This window comes from Terrapene carolina, unplaced genomic scaffold (genome assembly GCF_002925995.2).
Source record: "Terrapene carolina triunguis isolate 2854851 unplaced genomic scaffold, T_m_triunguis-2.0 Scaffold132, whole genome shotgun sequence".
In the NCBI taxonomy this organism is placed as follows: domain Eukaryota; kingdom Metazoa; phylum Chordata; order Testudines; family Emydidae; genus Terrapene; species Terrapene triunguis.
Window position 1 is genome coordinate 14,458,073 of NW_020664483.1, and position 21,713 is coordinate 14,479,785.

At 40.3% G+C, this 21,713-nt stretch overlaps 1 protein-coding gene across 4 annotated transcripts in view; it reads left to right on the forward strand.

The window, feature by feature from the left end:
- The first annotated feature begins 523 nt into the window (after window positions 1-523).
- AFTPH (aftiphilin) overlaps window positions 524-21,713 on the forward strand; it is a 47,423-nt gene continuing 26,233 nt past the window's right edge. For all 4 annotated transcript variants that reach the window (XM_026653125.1, XM_026653126.1, XM_026653127.1 and 1 more), the window contains exons 1-5: window positions 524-591; window positions 5,497-7,394; window positions 18,866-19,017; window positions 19,586-19,712; window positions 20,077-20,133. In XM_026653125.1, the coding sequence (XP_026508910.1) occupies window positions 5,529-7,394; window positions 18,866-19,017; window positions 19,586-19,712; window positions 20,077-20,133 (2,202 nt within the window). In that variant the 5' untranslated portion in view covers window positions 524-591; window positions 5,497-5,528. The remainder of the gene's footprint in view (window positions 592-5,496; window positions 7,395-18,865; window positions 19,018-19,585; window positions 19,713-20,076; window positions 20,134-21,713) is intronic.

Here is a 21,713-nt window from a genome sequence, read left to right on the forward strand (position 1 = left end):
GTTTTACTAGCTGTGGAGATAAATGTGGTTTTTGAAAGGATTGAATTCATGTGATGTATAAGAAGCAGGAACAGTGAATCTGATTTCATGCAAATCCCTGAATTTAAAAAAGGCAAATTCTCCACATGTGGTGATAGTGCAAAATAGATATACTGTAGGCAGAATGTTTTCTAAACAAAAAGCTTTCAAGTTTAAGCAAGGCTTCTGACTCTAATCTTTTGAGGATTAATTTTGGTGCATCTTTCAATTAACATAGAAAATTTGAAATAGCAGCACAAGGGTTTTAACCTTCTTTTGCTACTGAAAATGTAGCTGCCTCAGACTCAGATCGTGAACAGTCAATGTTTTGTGGAATCTCTGGACTTTTTAGTCAATTTGGTGACATTTTAAAAAGTTTGCAGGAAAAATGTTAGCAAGACATTGGCCCATATCTTGCATAAACTAGAAGGTTTCTATAATTATCTTTCTCCCCCAGTCATTTATTTTCCCTCCCTTTGTTCATATCCATGTACCCTGATGATGCAGATGGAACCCACTTCTCAGCCCTTTGCTGCTTCTCTGCCAACCAGATGGACCACTGAATTGTATAAGGTACTGTTTTCCTGGGACCTAATAGTACTACCTTTTACAGCTCTTTAAAAACTTGATGGCCTCTTGAATGAGAAGAGCAAACCAGACTTTTGTTTTATTACTGAACTAACAGAGCTACATACACTTCACAATACACCACATGTTTGTTAGGTCTATCAATATCTATTCTAATGTATTTTATTAAATTTGGGAGGTGCAGTGGGGAGCTGAGAATCCAGACAGCTGCCAGGCTCCCAGTAGGGAGCTGCGTGTGGAACTGCCAGCCCTGGCTCTCAGGCTCCCACACTGCCCCTCTTAAGTCAGTGGAAGTGCTCCTGGTGAGCACGTGCACCACTGACCGAAAGAGGGCAGTGTGCACGTGAACCAGTAATTATTGCGGTGGCTGTAAGTCAACCGATATAGGACTTAAGTTTGTAGTGTAGACATGCCCTCAGCAGTTGTTCTCCTATGTATTTTAAACCTTACTTAAAACCAAGGGCTTGTCTATACTACAGAATTAGGTCGACCTACTGCCACTGCAGTAATTCAATTGGCTGTTAGTGTCCACACTACCCTCCTTCTGCCGGTGGTGCATGTCCTCACCAGGAGCACTTGTACCGACTGAAGTGGAACATTGTGGGATACTGACAGCCGGGTGTGGGACACTGACAGCTGTGTGGGGCTCACAGCTGGAGCCCTCCACCCACCCTGGTCTGACAGCCTGAGCTGTGAAATTGAACCCCAGGTGGGGTTCACATCAGGAAGCCTACCAGCAGTGGAAGTTAACATTCTTGTCAATTTCACGGCTCCAGCTGAGTGTGAGGGGCTGCAGAGGGGAGGCAGTGACAGCTGTGAAACTGATAAGAATGACAGTCAACAGCCAATGTAAGTAACAGTGTCTACAGGACAATGCATCTCCCTAACTCCACTGACATTAACTCCACCTCCATGAGAGAGACAGCACTTATGTCGGTGTAGCAGGCCACTTACTTTGGCAGAAGCAGCATTGTAGTGTAGACACTTGACATAATTAGGTCAACGTAAGCTGCTTTAAGTCGACCTAACTGTAGTGCAGGCCAAACCTTTGTAAGTGGCTGATGTAAGTGGTCTGCTACAGCAACATAACTACCAGCAGTGAAATTGTCAGTTTCACGGCTCCAGCTGTGAGCGCCAGGTTGCTGGGAGCAGGGACAGTCCTGAAATTGAGAAGCCTGCTGGTAGGCTCCATGCTGTGAAATTGAGCTGGCGCCGGGCTCACAGCTCAGGCTGTCGCCCTGGGGCGGGTGAGGGGCTCAAGCTGTGAGCCCCATGCGACTGTCAGTGCCCCACAATGCTCCACTTCAGTCGGTGCAAGCGCTCTTGGTGAGGAGAGGAGACACCAACAGCTGATTGAATTATTGCGGTGGCTGTAGGTTGACCTAAATAGTGTAAACCTAATTTGGAAGTGTAGATAAGTCCTTTGTCTCTGAGGGTATTAGGGGAAAGCATCCTATAGGTGTCCCTTCAGACAGTATGTTCAATGCTTCTTTAACTAATCAGCGGAGGTTATATTGATGAGAGACTGTAACCCTCTCCCATCCATCCCCTATGCTGAGCATGCTGCTTCTGCAGACTCTAACTTCCAGTTTCTACCTATTTAGAGAGGAAAGTTTGAAAAATCGAACAGTTTCCCACAGCATACTGACTTTCTAAAAAAAAAAAAAAAAACCCACACCGCCAATTTCTGTATAATAATGGCATTTTTCCCCCACCTGCACCAATAGACTGAAATATGTCCTGCTGAGTGAGATGATGTAAGTTTCTTCCTTTTAAGAAAGAGCCACCCCATATTGGGGCCAGATAAATCCACAGTATGGATTTGATTTTCCTACAAAATATAAACATCAGTACTTCAACTATCTTCCATGCTCTAGTAGTTTTATTCCTGTTTTGCTAGTTGGGATAAAAATGTATGAAAGGCACAATGGTACGTACACATCTAACTCTTTCCAGTTACAGATGTTCTAGCTTGATGGACTGACTTTGCTGTATTGTACTGTCAAGGGATTTAGCTGCTAACTGAAAATTCAGTGAGCAGAAAGGATGAAGTGATAAAACTGTGCCAGAATTGCCATTGGACTGTTTCATAAAACTTGTTTCAATGACTTTCATAATATGCTTTCTTGACCTGATGATTATTCCTTTTTAGAACAATTTTAGTACAATCTGATTATCCAGAATGGATTCAAAGAAGTGGAGAAATAGCTAGTAAACTAGCTTTTTAAAAATAGTTGTTTACTGTACTGAAAACCTAAAGATTACTTGGATCTCCTGGGGCTAGGGAACTTCAGTTTCAAGATAACAGAAAGATAGAATGTCAGCACAGTTTATGCCAATCTACATTACAATATCTAATTTTAAAAAAATGTTTTGCAGAACTGTTGGGGTGGTATTTTTAAAGCTTAACGTAAATATTTTAAGAATATTTTTACTTCAGTAAATCCTTGGACCCTTGAAACTGATGTTGTAAATGTTATTTGTTGCAGTTACGCCATTTTGGTAGTCATTTTGGGTGTTTTTTAAAGAAAGCGTGGCATTACAGATCTGTCTATGGATGGCTTGGAGTGGAGGGGGAAGGAGAACATACAGTACACATGGGAAGCATTGGGTACAGTTTGCTGCTGCTCCAGTAACTTTTGTAACAAATATTAAACCCTGCAATAATGTGATGGAAAATTACTATTGAGGTTTGCAGTGTTGTCACATTTTCAGGGTAATGGCACCTGTGTGGCACCCTTGAGGGGACACACTTAAAGATTTCTGACTCCCAGCCATCACCTCCACTGCGTGGAGGCCTGCATCTCACTCCCTTTTAACTGAGGGTTTTAAGGGTGCACAGCTCCCTGACCTATACTCTGATGTCTCCAGCAAACCAGTCTCCTTAAAAGGCCATTTGCTTTCTCTCAGAGGGCTATGGCCAGTGTATTGCTGGCAGTTACAAGTTGCCATGCACATTTATTCTTAAGGTAAAACATTACAGAGAAAGCATAAAAAAATAAAATAACCTCCACGCAGCTCATGAGAGGTCACCCCCAGCTCCAACATAGGGTTCTAGTAGGCCTCAGTCCTTCAGACCCCACAACTGGGTTTTTCCTGTGATTACCAAGTTCACATCAGTCTTAAGATCAGGAACCAGACGCGAGGCTGGGCAGATCTACCATTTGATTATATAGTTTGGGCCTTTGGTCTCCAGTCTCCAGAAATGTGTAATCACCAGTTGATGGCCCTCTCCTCATGATGTAGCTTCAGAAAGCTGTTTTTTGTTTGTTTTTCATAACCAAAGTCATGGCATTACCTGTTCCCCAGGAAATCGACTTAACACATATTGGCCCAAAAGTCCATTCTTGTCTGGCACATTTCAATATAACCATTTTTGTACAGGAAATAAATATTATGGTGTATGTACAGCTCCAATACCTACGTTGAACAATGGTCATGATTTGTGAACAGTAAATGTTACACTTCGTGAGTACTCCTATTTTGTAAAGTGTAAAGACTGCTTTGAAACTTGCATTCTAAAGGAAGAGCCCTGTCTTCCACCAAATTAAATGGCAGATACACTTAACCATGTGTAAATAGCAATAAACGCAGTGGGAACTTGCAGCTTATGCAATATTGAAATTTTTTAAACCATTTAAAGGTAAAGATTGAGATTTTCTTTCAAAATAACTGTTACTAAAGTAGCTTACAGTTTAAGATTAAATAAGTCTATTTATTTCTAAGGTATTTATAAAGCACCCAATCACCATAGTACCTAGGCACTGAAAACACTAAAATGTGGAGTATAAGACTTCTAAAAAATTGGACCTTTCTGTGGTTTAGTGGCTTTCAGTTGAATATTTTAAAGATAATCCTAGCTTCTGCTTTTGTGGATAAACTTTAATGAAAAGGTTACTTTTGCATTAGGCTTTGATGGTACCTATAGTAGCAGTTCTCAGCTGATGGATTGTGACCTGAAAATGAGTTGGAGCAGTTGCTTAGTAAGTGGTGCACGCTGGCTGAGAACTATAAAATCCTATGGGCTATAGAATCCAACAGAAGCCTGGGTTTGAGGAGAAGGAACTCTAAGCTCCCACTCACTATCCAGTCAGCTCCTCTCCCCCTTACCCCTACCATTCCAAAGCTAGGATCCTCTGGGGCTATCTTTGTGAGGAGCGTGCCATACAAGAGGGGAGAATTCCCCATTTTTTTGATGTACAACCCATAAAATGGCTTAATATTTTCCTATAATCCTCTACACACCCAAAAGATTGTGGGGTGTAATGTGTCAAGTGTATTTTTCGACATCTTGTGCATCACAGGCCAAGAGACATTAAGAACCACTGAAGCCCATTTTGACCACCTCTGTAGAGAGTTCCTTAGCTTGTCAAGACACGTGTTTCATGTCTTTGGGATTCTTTTTGGTGTTGAATCTTGATGTAATCCTCCAGCAGTTAACAGGAAGTCTTAACTGTGTGGTGATTTTTGTGATGAAATATTAAAAAAAAAAAAAAAAAAAAAAGCACTAGAAAGTTTCACTCATGCTATTTTTGCCCCCTTTATAAAGTCCTTCACAGTCATCAAAGGTCTACATTTTGACCATTCCTCTCAATAATAGGTTTGTTAAAGCTACATCAGACACTTCCTGTCTAAAGCACCGAGATAAATGTGGTGCAATCTGTAGCCCATTTTGTGAATACTTTATCTGATGACAGGATACAACTGTTTCCCTTTTCTAATGTTGCCCATGCACTGCTTATATCATTTTTTCTTTACATGAAATGTGAAACAGAATAAAATATTACACACACACTAACAATCTCACTTTTTTACAATATAACTGTAAAGCTGCATAATAAATGTCAGTTTTTTGTCAGAAAAGTAATAATGTCCTTTTTCCCTTTGTAGGTATAAATTAACCTTCTAAAAGGAATTAAACAATGGAACCAGACATAATTCGGATGTACTCTTCTTCCCCTCCTCCACTAGACAATGGTGCTGATGAGGATGACGATGATGAATTTGGGGAATTTGGTGGATTCTCTGGTGTTGGCACTTCTGGCGTAGGTTTTGCTGATTTTGATGCACCAGACTACAGTAATTCAAAGGAGGAATTTATACCAACAAACCATTTTATGCCAATTCATGATTACTCTGACAATGGAGATAGCCTTGCAACCTTTAACTCTGTTAAAAATGGTAAAGATAAAGACTGCATTGCAGAACTTCCTAAACCCGCTAAAGAACTCTCTGATATATCAACTAAAACCAGCAAAGAAAAATGTAAATCTAGAACTTCAGGTACTTCCTTTGATGTTAATCTGGAAGATGTAAAGAGAATAGGGGAACAAAAAGAGAACATTGAAAAAGCAGAGGGTTTCTCCTCTGAAGGCCTTAGAACTGATATGAAAGTTACAGGCCAGAACCAGCAAATAGACACTTGTAATGGTGAGAAACTCCCATGTCTAGAGATTCTAACAAATGGTTTTGCAGCATTGGATTCTGTAAATCCTCAGGGAATAGAAGATCTGGACAGCGTCAGTGACTCAAAGGGACTAAAAACTACTAGCACTCATAGCACCGGGTTAAGTTTAGACTCTGTGCCTAGCCCAGCTGAGGATTTTGCAGATTTTGCTGCATTCTCAAACAATGAAACAATCCATTTAGAAGAACCAGAACATAAAATATGCAAAGTTTTTAATGAAAGAGAAGCACTGAATGTACAGGAAAACCATATAATAAATAGAGTGGCTGAACAAAGTATTATGAAGGAAGAGTCTTCAGATAGAAGCTATGAATATGAAGGAGCGACTTGCACTGAAGATGAGCAGGCTTGCATTTCAGAAACCAGTTTAGTAGATAATGAAGTCGGTAGTAATTGTGAGCAAGACTCTACAGCACTGGACCATAATGACTTCATCATTTGTAGCACACCTCAAACAACTGAGATTTCAATAGGCACTACTGAAAATGCAGAAAACACTGGAAGGCGAAAATATTGTGACAGTGGGAACAGCAAAGAACTTGATTTTTCTAGGGCTGATGATTCTTCAGAAAGTATCAACTTTACGAAAATTCAAAACCCCACCAGTGATCCTGCAGAAGAAACTGACTTGGGTGATTTTGAAGATGTAAAGAATGGTGAAAGTAGCACTGAATTTCTGTCTTGTAGTGATACAAATGAAGATGAATTTGGTGATTTTGGCACAGTCAGTGGTGCATCTCCTGCTTTTATTAGCGATACTCAAGAGTCAGTGAATGATTCAAGTTTAGAAGAATCTTCTGAACAATCTGCACACTTCAGTGAGCCAAGTGGTAAATTTGGTGAGTTTAGGGATATAAATATTGTGTTAACTGTTGACAAACAAAAATTAGATCAGTCTGAACTAAATCAGACATTAGACTATAGAGCTACCAATACGCTTTCTGACTTGGAAGTCCCACCTCTTGCTGAGTTGGAAAATGGAGAGAATAGTGAATTTGGAGAGTTTGATTCAGTGCCAAAACCTCAAGATGAGTGCAGTGCTTTTCAGGACTCTGACGACTTTGCAGACTTTAGTTCGGCTGGTTGTAACCAAGCTGCCGAGTGGAATGCTTTTGAAGATGAACAGAAAGAAAGCTGTTGTTGGGCTGCTTTTGGAGATGAACAAGCTGCTGAATCTCATTATAGAAAAGAGACATGGCAGTCACATAGGACAGATGCATCTCTTAGTATTGACAGCCCGGTGACCCATCAGACTGACGGTGTTGCTTTGGCATCTTTCCAGGGAGCTGCCAGTAGGCGAGAATCAGCACCTTCAATTCAGGTAACTTTCTATATTTTCTCCCTTTTGGGGATTTTTAAAAATTGCTTTATAAGGCTTACATCACTCAAAAGTGTACTTTTTATCTTCTAATCCATTGTGCATGCAATTCTTTCACAGTGCACATTTTTGAATATGTGTAAAGCAGTAGCTTTTGTGTATTTCACAAAATACTTGTTACGAGAATTTTTATTTGGTTCTTGGAAAATGTATTCCTTCCACAGATATATTCCTCTGACAGATGTAGAACTCCTTTGAAGTTTCCATTATGAGATGCTCTTACAGACTCTCCACTGTGTCATCTTTCAGCTGTTTCATAGATTTACTTACTATTTTGGGGTATAGAAACAGCTTCAGTGGTTTTCATTATCATTTGATGCCCAGATGCAAAATAATACAATGGTGGTGTTCTTTTTAAATAAATACTTTTAAAAAAAAATTTGTTTTAAAGAGAGTAATTGAAAGCTGATAGGTCTCCTACTCCCTGAAATGTAGTCTAAGATAAGTGACCGATAAACTGATCACCAATCTTAATCTTTTTTTAAAAATCTGATAAAAATGTAGTGTTTTCCTAAGACTTTTACTTGTCACTTAGTTCCTGTTCATGCTGTCCACTCTGACTTCCTCCTCATGCACAGTCAGTCTGTTACAAAATTGTTCCTGGTCTAGTAGTAAAATATGAAATTCTTTCCCTAATGCTTTAAATCTTAAGGTCACACTAATTAGAAAATTAAAGAGAATTGTTATGAAAACTCCTATGTAAGACACTAATTTTGGGGGGAGGCTAAACATTTTGGCAAAGGTATTAATATTCAAGAGTGATTTCTTTTGATCACTGCTATACCTAAGCAAGAATATGGGGATAGATGACTGTTCAAAAGATGCTGGTAACATTCATTGCATTTTTGCCTTATTGCTAATTGTGTAACTAAATACTAATTTCTAACTTACTAGCTGGGCTTTTTCTTCAGTCATCTGGTTCTCTTGCACCAGGGTTGATATTTGACTGTAGTTGTACATTTTTGACTTCAGAACAACCGTACTGAGTTTAAATCTCCCTTAGCTGAGCATGTGCAGTGTAGTTATAGCTGTGTTGGTCCCAGGATATTAGAGAGACAAGGTGGGTGAGGTAATTTTTTTTTATTGGACCAACTTCTGTTGGTAAGAGAGACAAGTTTTTGTGAGACACCGTTCTTCAGGTCTGGGGAAAGGTACTCTGAGCATCACAGCTAATTGCAAGGTGGAGCAGACTGCTTATGCTAAAGAATTTGTTCCACCTTGCATTTAGCTGTGCTGCTAAGTATTTCCTTATCTAATTGATAGCATTCTGTATTTCTGTGTTCACTCAACGGGATTACTGTTTAAATGCAGAAAGTGCCAGTACTGTGTAGTGGCATGGTGAAGATTCTTTCATGAAGGGGAAAACTGAGTTATTTACCAGTAGCTGGAGTTTTCCAAATGTTGACTTCACCAATCGTCCTTCACTCCTGTTTCTCTCTGAGGTGCATGTATTCTGGACAGGGAACAGGCAGCAAGGTTGCTGTGTCTTCTGAATGTAGTCTTAGAGCCATAAGGTGCATGAATCAAGGGATGTAGCACTGATCTATGCTAACTGCTTTAATGATTCTGGGGTCAATTTTGATGTTGACTTAACTACAGAAGCTGGCTTGAGTGAGCATTGTATATGGAGAGGAATTATAAGTAACCCAGTTTTGCCAGTAAAATATAGATTATAAATTGGGGGGGGGGGGGGTTTATTTTTAGGGGTAACCTAGTGCAGTGCTTTTGTAAACATAAGATCACAAAGGCACAACCAGGGTGTTTGAGGACAAAATGAAAATCTCTGCTCTGAACGTGTTTGTTTCTGTCAGAAATTTAATGTTTGTAATATTAAACAGATCAACAATGTCAAGTACTTGAACATTATTTAATTAATTGTTGCTGGAATTTGTAATCAGGGCAGCCTCCCTTTAAAATAAATTGTCTAAAGTTGCAGTTTCTGAAGGGGATTTTCCACGCTTGTTGCAAGTAGACTATGAAGTTGCACAACTTCATTAGTACATTGCTGAAAACAAATGTTTTGACACATCCTTTTTAATGGGACATAAAAATATTTTCTTCCCCCCAAAACCAAAGGCTGATGGACAAACATTACATAAGCTGTTTAATATATTAAAAACTTCAAAGCATCCAGTAACGTCTCATTTCAACTGTGAAGATCCAATAACAGTTGTTGCAATATAGTGTAGGCCCGCTTTTTTAAGTATAAGGTCCTATTCTGATTAATACATAGGGTTAGACGTGATACTGCACATAGGCTTCTTGGGGCAGAGACTGCCATCTTTCATGTCATGTACGCACTGAGCACATGGACAGTGCTTAACAGTTAATCTAATTCACTGATTGCTATGCAACAAAACCAATAAATCATTTGTTCTTCCCTGAGTGTTTGAGATGTGTAGTGCAGGCTATGTCCTTTTTTTTTTTTTTTAAATATACAGAAAAATCCATTACCACAAATATTTATGATATTTAAGAACAATCCTCCCATTTCCCAGCACCGGTAAAAAATAATGCTAACAGTTTGGTAGGTGTCTATAGACACCTCCATAGACAAGCTCCCTATCCTGAAAATGCCCTCAGTCTAGGGGCCAGGTCTGGCAAGCCTGTACACAGATAATTCCACTGACTTCAGTGAAGTTATTCAGATGAGTAATGGCTCACAGAACCACGCACTATATAGAAAGCAGAAAAACAAAGGATGAGGGATGGAATGCAATTTATTATAGGCAGAGCTGGCAGCAACACCTATAATTAAAGTTGGCTAACACTTTGTTACAAGGCCACATAGTCAGTTGCTTGTAATTTGCCAAACTTGAAACATTTGGGTGAGTGGATAAGAGGAGATGGAAGAGGTATAAAAAGGAACAAAGCTGGGTGTTGGGGGGGGGGGGGGGGGGGGGGGGGGGGAGGGCAGGGGCAGAAGGATCTGTATCCACTAGAGTACACTTCTCTCCAGAAACTTCAATAGAATCCAGGATTCCAAAGTCAACACCTTCCTGCTGTCTAACAATTATCTATGAAACCCACTTGCAAAATGTTTTATTTCCTGGCAGTGACTGGTCTACATAGAGAATAACAGCTTACTACTGCTACTTGTTCCTCCACTAGCTGAAGTAGGAGAGGTCTGTGCTGTGGATCTAAAGATGCCAACCCCACTGATATCCCACGGGAGGGTCACTATAGTTTCACAGGATGGAATTTCTGTTTTACAGTTTGCTTTTTAAAAATTTAGGAAACGACATAGAAAAGATCTTAAGGATACAAAGTCAAGCACTTAAAACTAGGCAATGCCAGAAAGCAGCTTGCCTGCACACCATTAATTCTGCCTTCTTGTGCATATAATGCTCCCTTCCCACCTCCTACCCCCACACAGGACCCCTGCCTCATGCAGTGTACAGGATTGGTAGTGCTTGTGGAATGAATTAGGGTTGTGTAGTGAAAAAGGGGTCTGTAGGGCCCCGCCTCATTTATTGCAGGGGTTGGCAGGCAAGGGACTGCAGGAAGAGAGAGACTGTCTTGTGGTTAATACCATTGGATGCCATTGTGGAAAACTAGATTCTATCCCCTCCTTTGAGTTCCCATGTGATCTGAGCAAGTCCCTTTAACTTCAAACTTAAATTTAACTTAAACTTTTCACAGGTGGTTGCTAATTGTGTGTTCATTTTCTGGATCCCCAGCCTGAGACACCTGGTGCCTGATTTGAAGAAGTTTTGAGTGTCACTGTCCCTAGGTAGGCTGCGCTTTTAGATCCTTTTCCAGTTCTCCTGAGTGCACCTCTTGCAAGTGGCAGGTCCATGCCTCCATATCTCTTTGGGCTGAGATGCCACAATCTAAACATTCTCTGATTGGGTCTTTGGGCCACTCCCTCGGTGCCAACTTTGTTACCTAGCAGATCCAACTGGGCTTGGACCCTGCCAAAATTGCCTTTCAGGAGTCTATGCAGTGATACAGAAGCCGCTTGTACAAAACAAAGTAGGATTTATTTGCCGAAACAGTACACAGAATGTAGAGAAGTAGATTTAAAAATCAGAGAGACAAACACCTATTGTCTTACCTACACTTGGTATCCCCCTTTCTCCCCCTAGTCCTAGGTACACAAGACTTAGCCTTGTTGTCACCTGTTCTGCGGGCACCAAGTTACCAGGGCCGGATTAACCTTTTGTGGGCCCAGCACCAAACACATTTGTGGGCCCCCATGGGGGCAATGGAGCATGGCGTGGGGAGGCTGGTCCCCACAGCGACGGTCTGGCCAGGGGCAATGGGGCATGGCATGGCAGGGGCGGCCCTGCTCCGCCCAGTGCAGTGCAAGGGCACTGCTTACAAATCAGCAGTCGCCAGACGCACACTGGCCTACCCGGCCCTGTGCTACCAGCATGCCCCTTCCCCTCAGGGGCAGGGTCATGCAGCACTGCCCAGCGCTCCACCCCATAAGCCCCCCCTCACAAATGCATAGTGCCCTGCACACCACCACCTCTACCCAGTGCCTCCCTGCCCACAGCCCCACCACAACTGCCCAGCACCCCCCACACAACCCCCACACCCTAGCACCCCAACACCCACAGACCTCCCCCACCACCCAGTGCTCACCAACATACCCCCATTACCTAGCACCCCAAAACAGACCTTGCCCACTGTCCAGCGCTCTCCAACATACGCCTCGCAGCCCAGCACTCCAAAACACAGACTCCCCAGAGACCCACTCCCCAAGTCCTGCCCTCTGGCTGCACTCACTGGCCCTGCTGAGCCAGCACAGAGCAGGGAGTCCCTCTTCCAGTACAGTGCTACGGGGCAAGACAGCTGAAGCTCGGGAGCACAGAGCGGCCCCGAGGCCCCACCCAGCCCTGCCTACCTGGCGCTGGTGTCTGCGGCGGAGGAGGCATTTCCTGGCTGGGGGTGGGGGGCAGCCACCGACTTCCCCAGCCCTCCACTTCTGCAAAGCGCCGCAGGAAACTGGAAGCGGACGGTAGGTCACTGGCCCAGAGCAGTAGCGGCTGAGGGCTCCTTTCTGCTGCCAGTGATGGGGGAAGAGAGGAGCCCTTGGCTGGCTGGCCACCGGCTGAGAGGAACAAGCAGTGGGCGGGGGGAGGGGCCAGGGATCGCGTGGAGTCGGTGGGCGGGGCCAGGGGGTGGAGAGAAGCCAGCGGCTCGGGATGCAGTGTGAGTGGAGCAGGCCAGGCTGGGGCCCCTTTTGAGTGTGGGCATGGCACCATTGTAAACCCGGTACTGCATGTTACAGCTTGCTTGCTGCAGACTCTGGCTCTCCTGTCTCAGCCTTGCTGCATGCTGACTGTCTCTGTCTGTCAGCTTCCCACCCAGCTGACTACTTCCTTTCTCCCTCGCTGCCAGAGCACTTTCTTTAACCCTTGAGAGTCTTTTGATCTCAGCCCTAGCTTTGGGTAGAGAAAAATATCTTTATCTGGATGGTTCCAGCAAGGTAGCTTCTTCCACCCAACTGAGGCCCAGCCATTGTTTGAGTTTTCTTAAAGCAGGTACCTGAGAGACTGCCTCATCTGTCATTGTTTTGCCCTTCATGGGTTCCTTAACAACCTCCCTTTACAGCCTTCTTTGGTTTAACTCTGTGCATTCAATCAGGATACAATATAAAACTGAACAGGGAAACCATGTGATAGAAAATATTCCTAAGAAATGACTCTGATATTGTCCCAGTTTGGGTCACTGAGCACTCATAATTGCAGCTAAAGTTGATTCGAGTGGTGCTGTGTAACATAAAGTGCTATAAAATTTCCTACGTACTCAGTAAAAATCAGGCCATAGGCATATTAAGTTGGGCACCCAAAAGTAGTGGACACTTGTAACAATTTTGGTTATGACATTGTGGTTCAGTTCTCCGTCTGTAAAATGAGGATAATACCACCTAATTTCACAGGAGGTTTATAAAGATAAATTCATTAATATTTGTGAAGCTCTCAGGTGCTTTGTTTCCTAAAAACAGTCCGTGGGAAATGAGTAAATCTGAACTGAGTGCTGAATTTGAATGGTGTGCAGTAAATAAAACATGAGGATACAGTGAAAGAAAAGGGACTGGAAAGAAGGTGTACATCTTTAACAGAGAGGTGGATTCTCCATCACGGGCCATTTTAAAATCAAAATTATGTTTTTTTCTAAGATATGCTCTATATCAAACAAATTATTTTGGAGGCGTTCTATGGCCTGTGTTACACAGGAGGTCAGACTAGATGATCACAGTGGTCCTTTCTGGCCTTAGAATCAATGAATCTGAGGATAAAAAGAAATATTGAATAGCTGTCCGTTCAGTGAGCACCATCAGTTCTTGCACTGAATGAAGTGGGGGTTCTATGGAAAAATAGTATGTAATCATGTAATTGAAGGCTGTATCACAACATACATGGGGATGAATTAAATTAACAGATTTAAGTTCAGATAACTTGTGAAATTTACAGTTAGGGTGACCAGACAGCAAGTGTGAAAAATTGGGACAGGGCATGGTGGGTAATAGGAGCCCATATTTAAAAAAAAAAAAAAAAAAAAAGCCCCAAATATTGGGGCTGTCCCTATAAAATTGGGACATCTGGTCACCCTACTTACAATGACAGGTTTCAGAGTAGCAGCCGTGTTAGTCTGTATCCGCAAAAAGAACAGGAGTACTTGTGGCACCTTAGAGACTAACAAATTTATTAGAGCAATTGTATTACTTACAATGTAAGTTGTAACCATACATAACAAGTTGTGCATGTTACGACTGCTTATTGCTTCAATGAGAAACCCCTGCTGACAACAAAGTTCTAAAGTCTGCTAGTAGTATATCAGCAAATGAGCCATTAAAGGGCTTCTCTGAATGAAGGAAACTATCTTTTCAAAATGAAAGTCAAGTAGGTCATTTACTTTATAAGACACACAGTTTGACTAGGAGGGACCTGGAAAGGAAGACCAAGTAGAGTTTGTGACCTTTATGGTATCTTGTATAGAAGAAGACCTGGAAAAGAGTATTCAAAAAGTTGGTAAACCTTACAACTAAGTAACAATATCTAAGTCTTATTTATCCTGTTTTTTTTCTGTCTGATAGTTGAAATGGTAACATAACTTATTGGGAGGGAAAGTAAATTTTACTCAGTGTATTTTTAAAAAAATTTTGTTTAAAGTATTTTTTTGTTCAAATAAGTTAAAACTTACATAACTTAAACAGATGGAAGAGAAGTTTTGTTTGTTAAAGATTCAGTACCCTCTTCTATTAAGGAATAAGAGCTTACAATAAACATGCAAACCAGGAAGACAAGTGTACACCGGGCCCTTCATTTTTTTAAGAAGTTATGGTTAAGGGCCTAATCCTGTGCTCCTTGCTCATTTGAATAAGGGTATACAATTGAGTCCTGTGTTTGGAATTTAGCTACTATCAGTTGTCTCGCCTTCTAATTTTAAAATAAACTGTAATGAGTGGCCACCTTCAGAAGCACTTATACAATATAAACCAAAATCCCCCTCAAGAAACATTGATACTAATGCTAATCAAACAGTAGGTAGCACTTTAACAGACTTTCCAAATAAGAAATGTTATAGAAGTATATTAAACTATAAAGTATTTATATATTAGTTTAATAGAATAAAAAAACTTCTACCTTGTTGTGCCTGCATTATTGCAGCAAAATAGCCTTCAATAAGAGGACATTGAAACAATTGGCCAGCATATATCCCATATGCAGTTAATAGGTACAAAAGGCCTAAGTTATAATGCCCATGATCCTTAGAATATATATAACTGCTTTGACCCATTTGAGGGGGCACTTATTAACATTTCTTAATCCTGGAAACTAAACAAATTAATCTTTCACTCTCTTTGATTCCCTGGAATATCATAGTTAACTTTCAGGATGACAAGTTATGGTCTAACTCTCTTAATTCTACTTGTTGATTTAAGAACCCCTCTTTTCTCCTCAAATTGTAATGGCGCATGTATGCAGAACTTTCAGGAACCATAAATACATTTAGTGCCACAAAAAAGTGCAAACAATTTGTTCTATTCAACAAATGTCATATTAAATTTTAGAGAGACAAGGTGGGTGAGGTAATATCTTTTATTATAGCTTCTGTGGGTGAGAGAGTCAAGCTTTTAAGCTACACAGAGCTCCTGAGGACGAGCTTGTCTCTCTCACCCACAGAAGTTGGTCCAATAAAAGATATTACCTCATCCACCTTGTCTCTCTAATATCCTGGGACCAACACAATTACAACAACAATGCATATTAAATTTTAGGAAGCATACTTGCTGCCCTGTCAAAGCATTGTAGGTAATGTTTCATATTGAATAATTAGATTGATTTTTTTTTTATCTTTACAGTAAGTTATTGTATAACTAGATCATCCAGGAAGACCTGGTACTTGTACACAGTGTATATATATTTCCACTATTTTTTCTCCAGTAAAGCAGTTGGATGGGATTTATGAAACAAAAAGGATGTAGTTCTAAAATTAGCAGCAGAATTTTGTAAAGTGTTTATTTTTTGGTAACTCCCTTTCCACCCAGGAGATGCCAACAGTGTCGTATTTCCAATTAAATGCAGTTACTCCCTTTAGAGCTATTGCCATTGTTCCCTTGATATACTTGGGTTGCATGAGTCCAGAAAGCTGGAATTCTCCCCAGTTCAAATCTCCCGATTTTCGATAGAAACCTTCCTACTTTCCACAGTACATCACCTATAAATAAATAGAGATCCTTCTAAATGTTTTTGTAAGACTTGAATAGATAAAAGCGTGTGCCAAGGATGTTTTGATGAAATAATATTGTGCCAAAGCTGCAGTAACTATGTCTTCCTCTCTCAAACTTGTATCTGAATTTGTATGTGGGTGCTGGCAATAGCCTGAGATGAAGTTCTGCTATTAAGGGCTCTTTCTATTGTATTCCTTCTCCTGCTGTCATTTGCACTGCCCTAAAATCAAACCACCAACTTAGACGTTGACCTGGTTTTCTGAGTGGCGGTAGGTATTCACAGTGGCAGGCACTTTCCTCTTGTAGATGGTTTGTTACTTAAGCAAACCTATTCTTAGTCATTACACCATGGGATTGAGTATATTCCCGAATCTTGACCCTTTCCAGGGAAACTTGATGGTGTGCTGCTTTACCGATACGGCTGGGCACCTCTGCTGCCTTCATAGTGAGCATTGCTGTGCATTTCTGATGGACTGTAGCATATATCTTAGGAATGTTAAGTAAACGTCAGTAGTTTGTAAAAGATCATCGGAACTGATGTAGTTTCACACAGAGTATAATACTTAAATTTGAAATAGATTGTTTCTTGTAAAAGCACTAACAGAAAAATTCTAAAAGGAAATAATTAGTAGTGCATTACATTATTTTTAAGCCTGTCCATCCTGACTCCCAGACATATATCAAAAAAGGTTAAGGGTAAAAAATATATGTACGGACACGTTGTCTGCCTTGTTCAAATCTTTGTGCCACTGAGGTGCTTCAAAGGGAGTGGAAGTCACTTGCAAGTCCCCTGCTGCGGATTCACTCAATATGGGAGAATCCCCAGTTTAAAGAAAACCCAGCTTTTGCACCTCCCTGCCTCAGCCCTTGGAGCAGAGGAGTGTGTCAGAATCAGGAGAGTGGCTGGAGCACATTGTGCTCTGGCTATCCTCAGTTGGCATATAGTCCCTTGTGGACTTTAGCCTGATGGTGCAAATTAGAGCTGCCTCTAAGCTGCTCTAACCTGGCCTGGGGGAGAGTATCAGGGAGGAGTAATTGTTTCTCATCTTCCACTGCCCTGGGTAACTATGTGGTGGAGGGGAGCCATCCTTACTAGGCACTCCCTGAAGCTTGGACCGTGACTCAAGCTCCTCTTCTGCCCTGCGGCTCCCACAGCCAAATAGACAATCAGAAATGGATCAGCCAAATGCTAGTCTCTTCCCTGCTGTGCAATGCAGCAGTTGAACAGACAGGGAACGGCAGAGCAGCTGCAACATGGCAAGGGCCATGTTGGAACTGTAAATGAAATGATAGTAAGGATTACAAAACCTGAGGGGATAGTTATTTTTCTTTAAAAAGCCCCAAACCTGTCCTTTAAAAATACAAAAATTTGTCATGGTTTAACAATTTTTTCTACACAAAAAGGAGACACTGAAAGTGACCGTACATCAAATGCGTAGAGTAAACTGGAAAGCATATTCTCTGATTTTTCAGTTGCCATAATCTTAGGTGTTCCTTATAATGGCGGTAGGTCAATATTCAGAGAAATGTGAGGGTTTGTTGTGTTTTGCCCCTAAATAGGCGTTTCACTGAAGGTAAAGCTGTCAGGCTCACTCACTCCAGCACCTTTTAAAGGATGGCCTAAAATGCCCCAGCTTCTGTAGGAAGGCAAAAGATATGGTAGAGGAAGCACTCCACTGCCTCACGAGCCCACAGAAATCACCAGAAAACCTTTTGGTCAACTGTTAATGGGAAGAGAAGGGAGTTACTGGGAGGAAGGCCAAGACATAGAACAGTGATATGGGTTAACTTTTTATAGAAGAGCTAAAAATAGAAAATTAGGCTAACAATTATATAAAAATACACTAATCTTGGGGAGTGGGGGGAATAATATAGCAAAGTTCATATTTTGAAATGATTATATGTGTAAAAACTCATGTTGCATCCCCTTCTCCCCGCCTTATTTATCTATTTAGATTGAAGCTCTTCAGCTAAATAGGGATCGGTCTCATTTGTAACAAGCCTAGTGCACATTTGGATGCTACTTAAATCTCTAATAATGAATACTCTTTACAAAGCACACAGTATTTGGGAGTATTATGGAAAGAATAAGTGTTGCATAGCAGGTGCCCATATTTATACTATTAGCCTGCTAGATTATAAACTAAGCATGGTTAGGCCAGGACCGTACTTTGATGGAGACCTGATAAATACCTAGATGATGTAGGAAATAGATCTATTCCCTGTGAATTGGTATTGAGCCAGTCCCCTGTCATCAGGGGGAACTTTGCTGTTGCCAGTTCTGTATTTCAGAGGACATTCAAAACCAAGGTCTTGACCACTTGTGTTCAGTAAAGCTCTTTCTGTACTTACCATAAGAATGGGGGACATTAACGCACACCCTAACTAAATATCACTTTGAATACTTGCTGCATATTTTTCCTACCAATATTCACCTTGCAGTTTCAGCTAGATATTGTAATAACTTCTTGTGTCAAACTTGTATAGCAGTACTGTCAGTGGTTGGGTATATCACTTACCTACCCCTCAGTTGTTGTGATTCTTAGAGTTGCAAAGGGCTTTGTGATCCTCTGACAAAAGTTATTATGTAAAAGTGTATTATAATTTTCTTTGAATGTGAACTATGTATAGTTTCTCATTTGTCTCACTCATCAGATTTTTTTCTTTATTTTTGGAACAAGCAGTTAAAGAAAACTTGAAATACGTTTCTTTGGTGTTTGTTTGTTAGACAACGTTGCTAAGCCGTCTGGAGCGAATATTTGAAGTTTGCTTTCCTTCCATACCTGTTCTTGAAATAGAAGAAGAGATAATTTCCTTGAACCTTTTTCTGGAAGCCAGCAACAAACAGATGAGAACAGGGGAGACTTTGGCTAACAGTGGGTAAGAAACACTAATATGGCAAACGTAAAGAAAATCAAGTGAATAAAGCTGCTTTTAGTAAACCTAGGTCTTTACACAGATTATAACTTTAAAAACCATGTAGTGATGTATGTCAAATTCTAATGTTTCTGTAAGTGTTTTTAGAAATTATAGGGTAAAAGTTAATCATTGTAGTTCAGTAGGTCTGTTTCAGTGACCACATGTACTGATAGTATTTCATCTAATTGGTGGTTTTTCCTCTACTTTTAAGTGATGTCTAAATGAGATAGTTAATTAGGATGTAGCTTATTACTTACACTTGCTACAAATTGCTGTATTAATTCATGCGTTGATGAAGTCTAAGTAGGCACTGTTCTGTCTGCTGTGGGCATCATTTTCCAATTATAAGTCTGAATAATAATTGTTCTGAGAATACTATAGCAATTTTAGCTCCCCAGAGTACTAGTGTTTGGGCACAAGTTTAATTGGAATTTATAACATCAGTCACATTAATAATTAGAATGTCTCTAAAGCTGCTGAGTCATATGATTCTTCCTGTTGATGATTTGATTTATCCTGGGCTGTGTAGGGAACTTATGGAAGTGTGGACAGAGCTGCAGGATATCCATGATTCGTATGGATTGAGATATCAGTGGGGTGGCTCCCACAGCAACAAAAAGCTTTTATGCTCCTTGGGAATCGACACAAGAAATATTGTGAGTTTATCGGTAAAACTTTTAACTGTTTCTTTAGGTGAGCTGTAGTAAATTGAGTTCTGCATGCCTATGTTTCTTTCGGAATGATCACACTTCTTCATAGACATACATTAAAATGAGTTTTTGTGTCCGTATACTTTAGTACTACAGCTTCACAATTCAGGAGAAATTATATTTCCAGTATAAAGTTGTTTAAAAGACAATGAAAACCTTGTTTAGTTATAAATTCATATAGTCTTTGCTCTGATATGAATCTCATAAATATAACCCTAATCCATTGACCCATATTTTAAAAGATATTAATTTTATTTATAATTAAGACAGAATGGGAGAACTTCTTAAGTCATCCATCTTTTTTTATCAGCTCTTTACAGGCAACAAGAAGCAGCCTGTTATTGTACCCATGTATGCAGCAGGACTGGTAAGTACCGTAGTATGCTTCCCACAAAAACTGTGTATATTCCATAAAAGTATAATCAAGTATATAAAGTGCCATTAAGCACCACACAAGCTGAAAGAGATTTTTGTAGTATGCTCAAATACTTGTTGGGAATCAATAGAGTTGTAAAACGTAAATAACTTGCTTTATTTGTTTAGTAAATTATGCTGAATGATCCAATCTCATTTTGGTGAGAAGAAAAGATTATAATGCAATGTGTTAAGGTGTGTATAGGCTGAATAATGACTCTTAGGTTAATCCCATTTTAATATTTAGTGAAAATCCATGAGATTAGAATACAGCTTTTAAAATATTCAAGAAAAAACCTCAGTTAAGAAGTTTAAAGTGGCAGGGTTAAATCCTCAATCAGGAAATGGCAATGTGAACATAGGAATTGCCAAAGTGGATCAAATTATAGGTCCATATAGTCAGAAACAGTATACTGGACTAACTAGTACTAGATGCTGCTGAGGTAAATTCAAGAAAACCCATTGTAGACAGTTTTACTAAGCAAAGTTTCTTCCCCTATCCCCATCAAACGTTACTCTTCTGGCTCATGCAACCGTTACTCTGATCCCTAGTACATAAGTCTGAGTACATGATCACATGCTGTTTCTCAAATACAATATTTTTTCAACATTGTTAGATACATGTGTATCATCTTGTATTGCTATGCACTATTCCATGTCTGCCAGTCAATGAAAGTCCTGTATGTACAAGATCTGCAGTGATTGAGTCAAGGGCTCCTATGAATTCCTGCCTCATTCAAGGAACACATTGTGTAAAGTGGGCATCAGGCCATCCGTCCTTATAGGATGTGCTCCACAGACATCATAGACTGCCTTTGCTCTGAAAGTTGCTTTAAAAAATAGCAACAGTATGTAAAGGAGGTTTTTCCCTTCACTGTCTTTGAAATCTAAAGTAATGTTGTGTGATGATCTCATCCATTTTCATTTAAGAATTGCAGTAATTTCTCCATGTTGTCCTGTCTGGCATCTCAGACACCTGGCAATATCTGTAATAAGACAAACATTGACAGACCAAGAATCATAATTTTTCTGATCAGAGTTTTAAAAGCTTTTTCTGTTTATGGGAATTCTTTTTTAAATGTTAATAGGTTATAAAAGAAATTACAACTGTCTGGTACACGTTATGCACTGTTATTTACCAGGAAACATTTTAATATAAAGATTCACAACAGTTCCTTCAGACTTGGACTTATTAAGTCCTATTTGTGCACTGCTTTGTATCAGGATATGCCTATTGTATATTACAGAGGGAGTTTTAAATCTCTTATTAGTAAGCAGTGGCTTATCTTGTGTATATTTAGGAGCAGGACCATCTATTGTACCAGTAAGGTATGTACTTGGCCAATAATATGCATGGTATTAGTCACCCATCACAGCAGCTCACGCCTTATAGAAATCTTTACGAAATTCTTCTTGAAAATATCATCATAGAAGCCACTCTCCTAAATTATTTTTATATAATATATATGCACACTTACTTACTACAGCCTCTTACCACACAGCTTCAGATGTTCCCTCCATTCTGAAACTAAA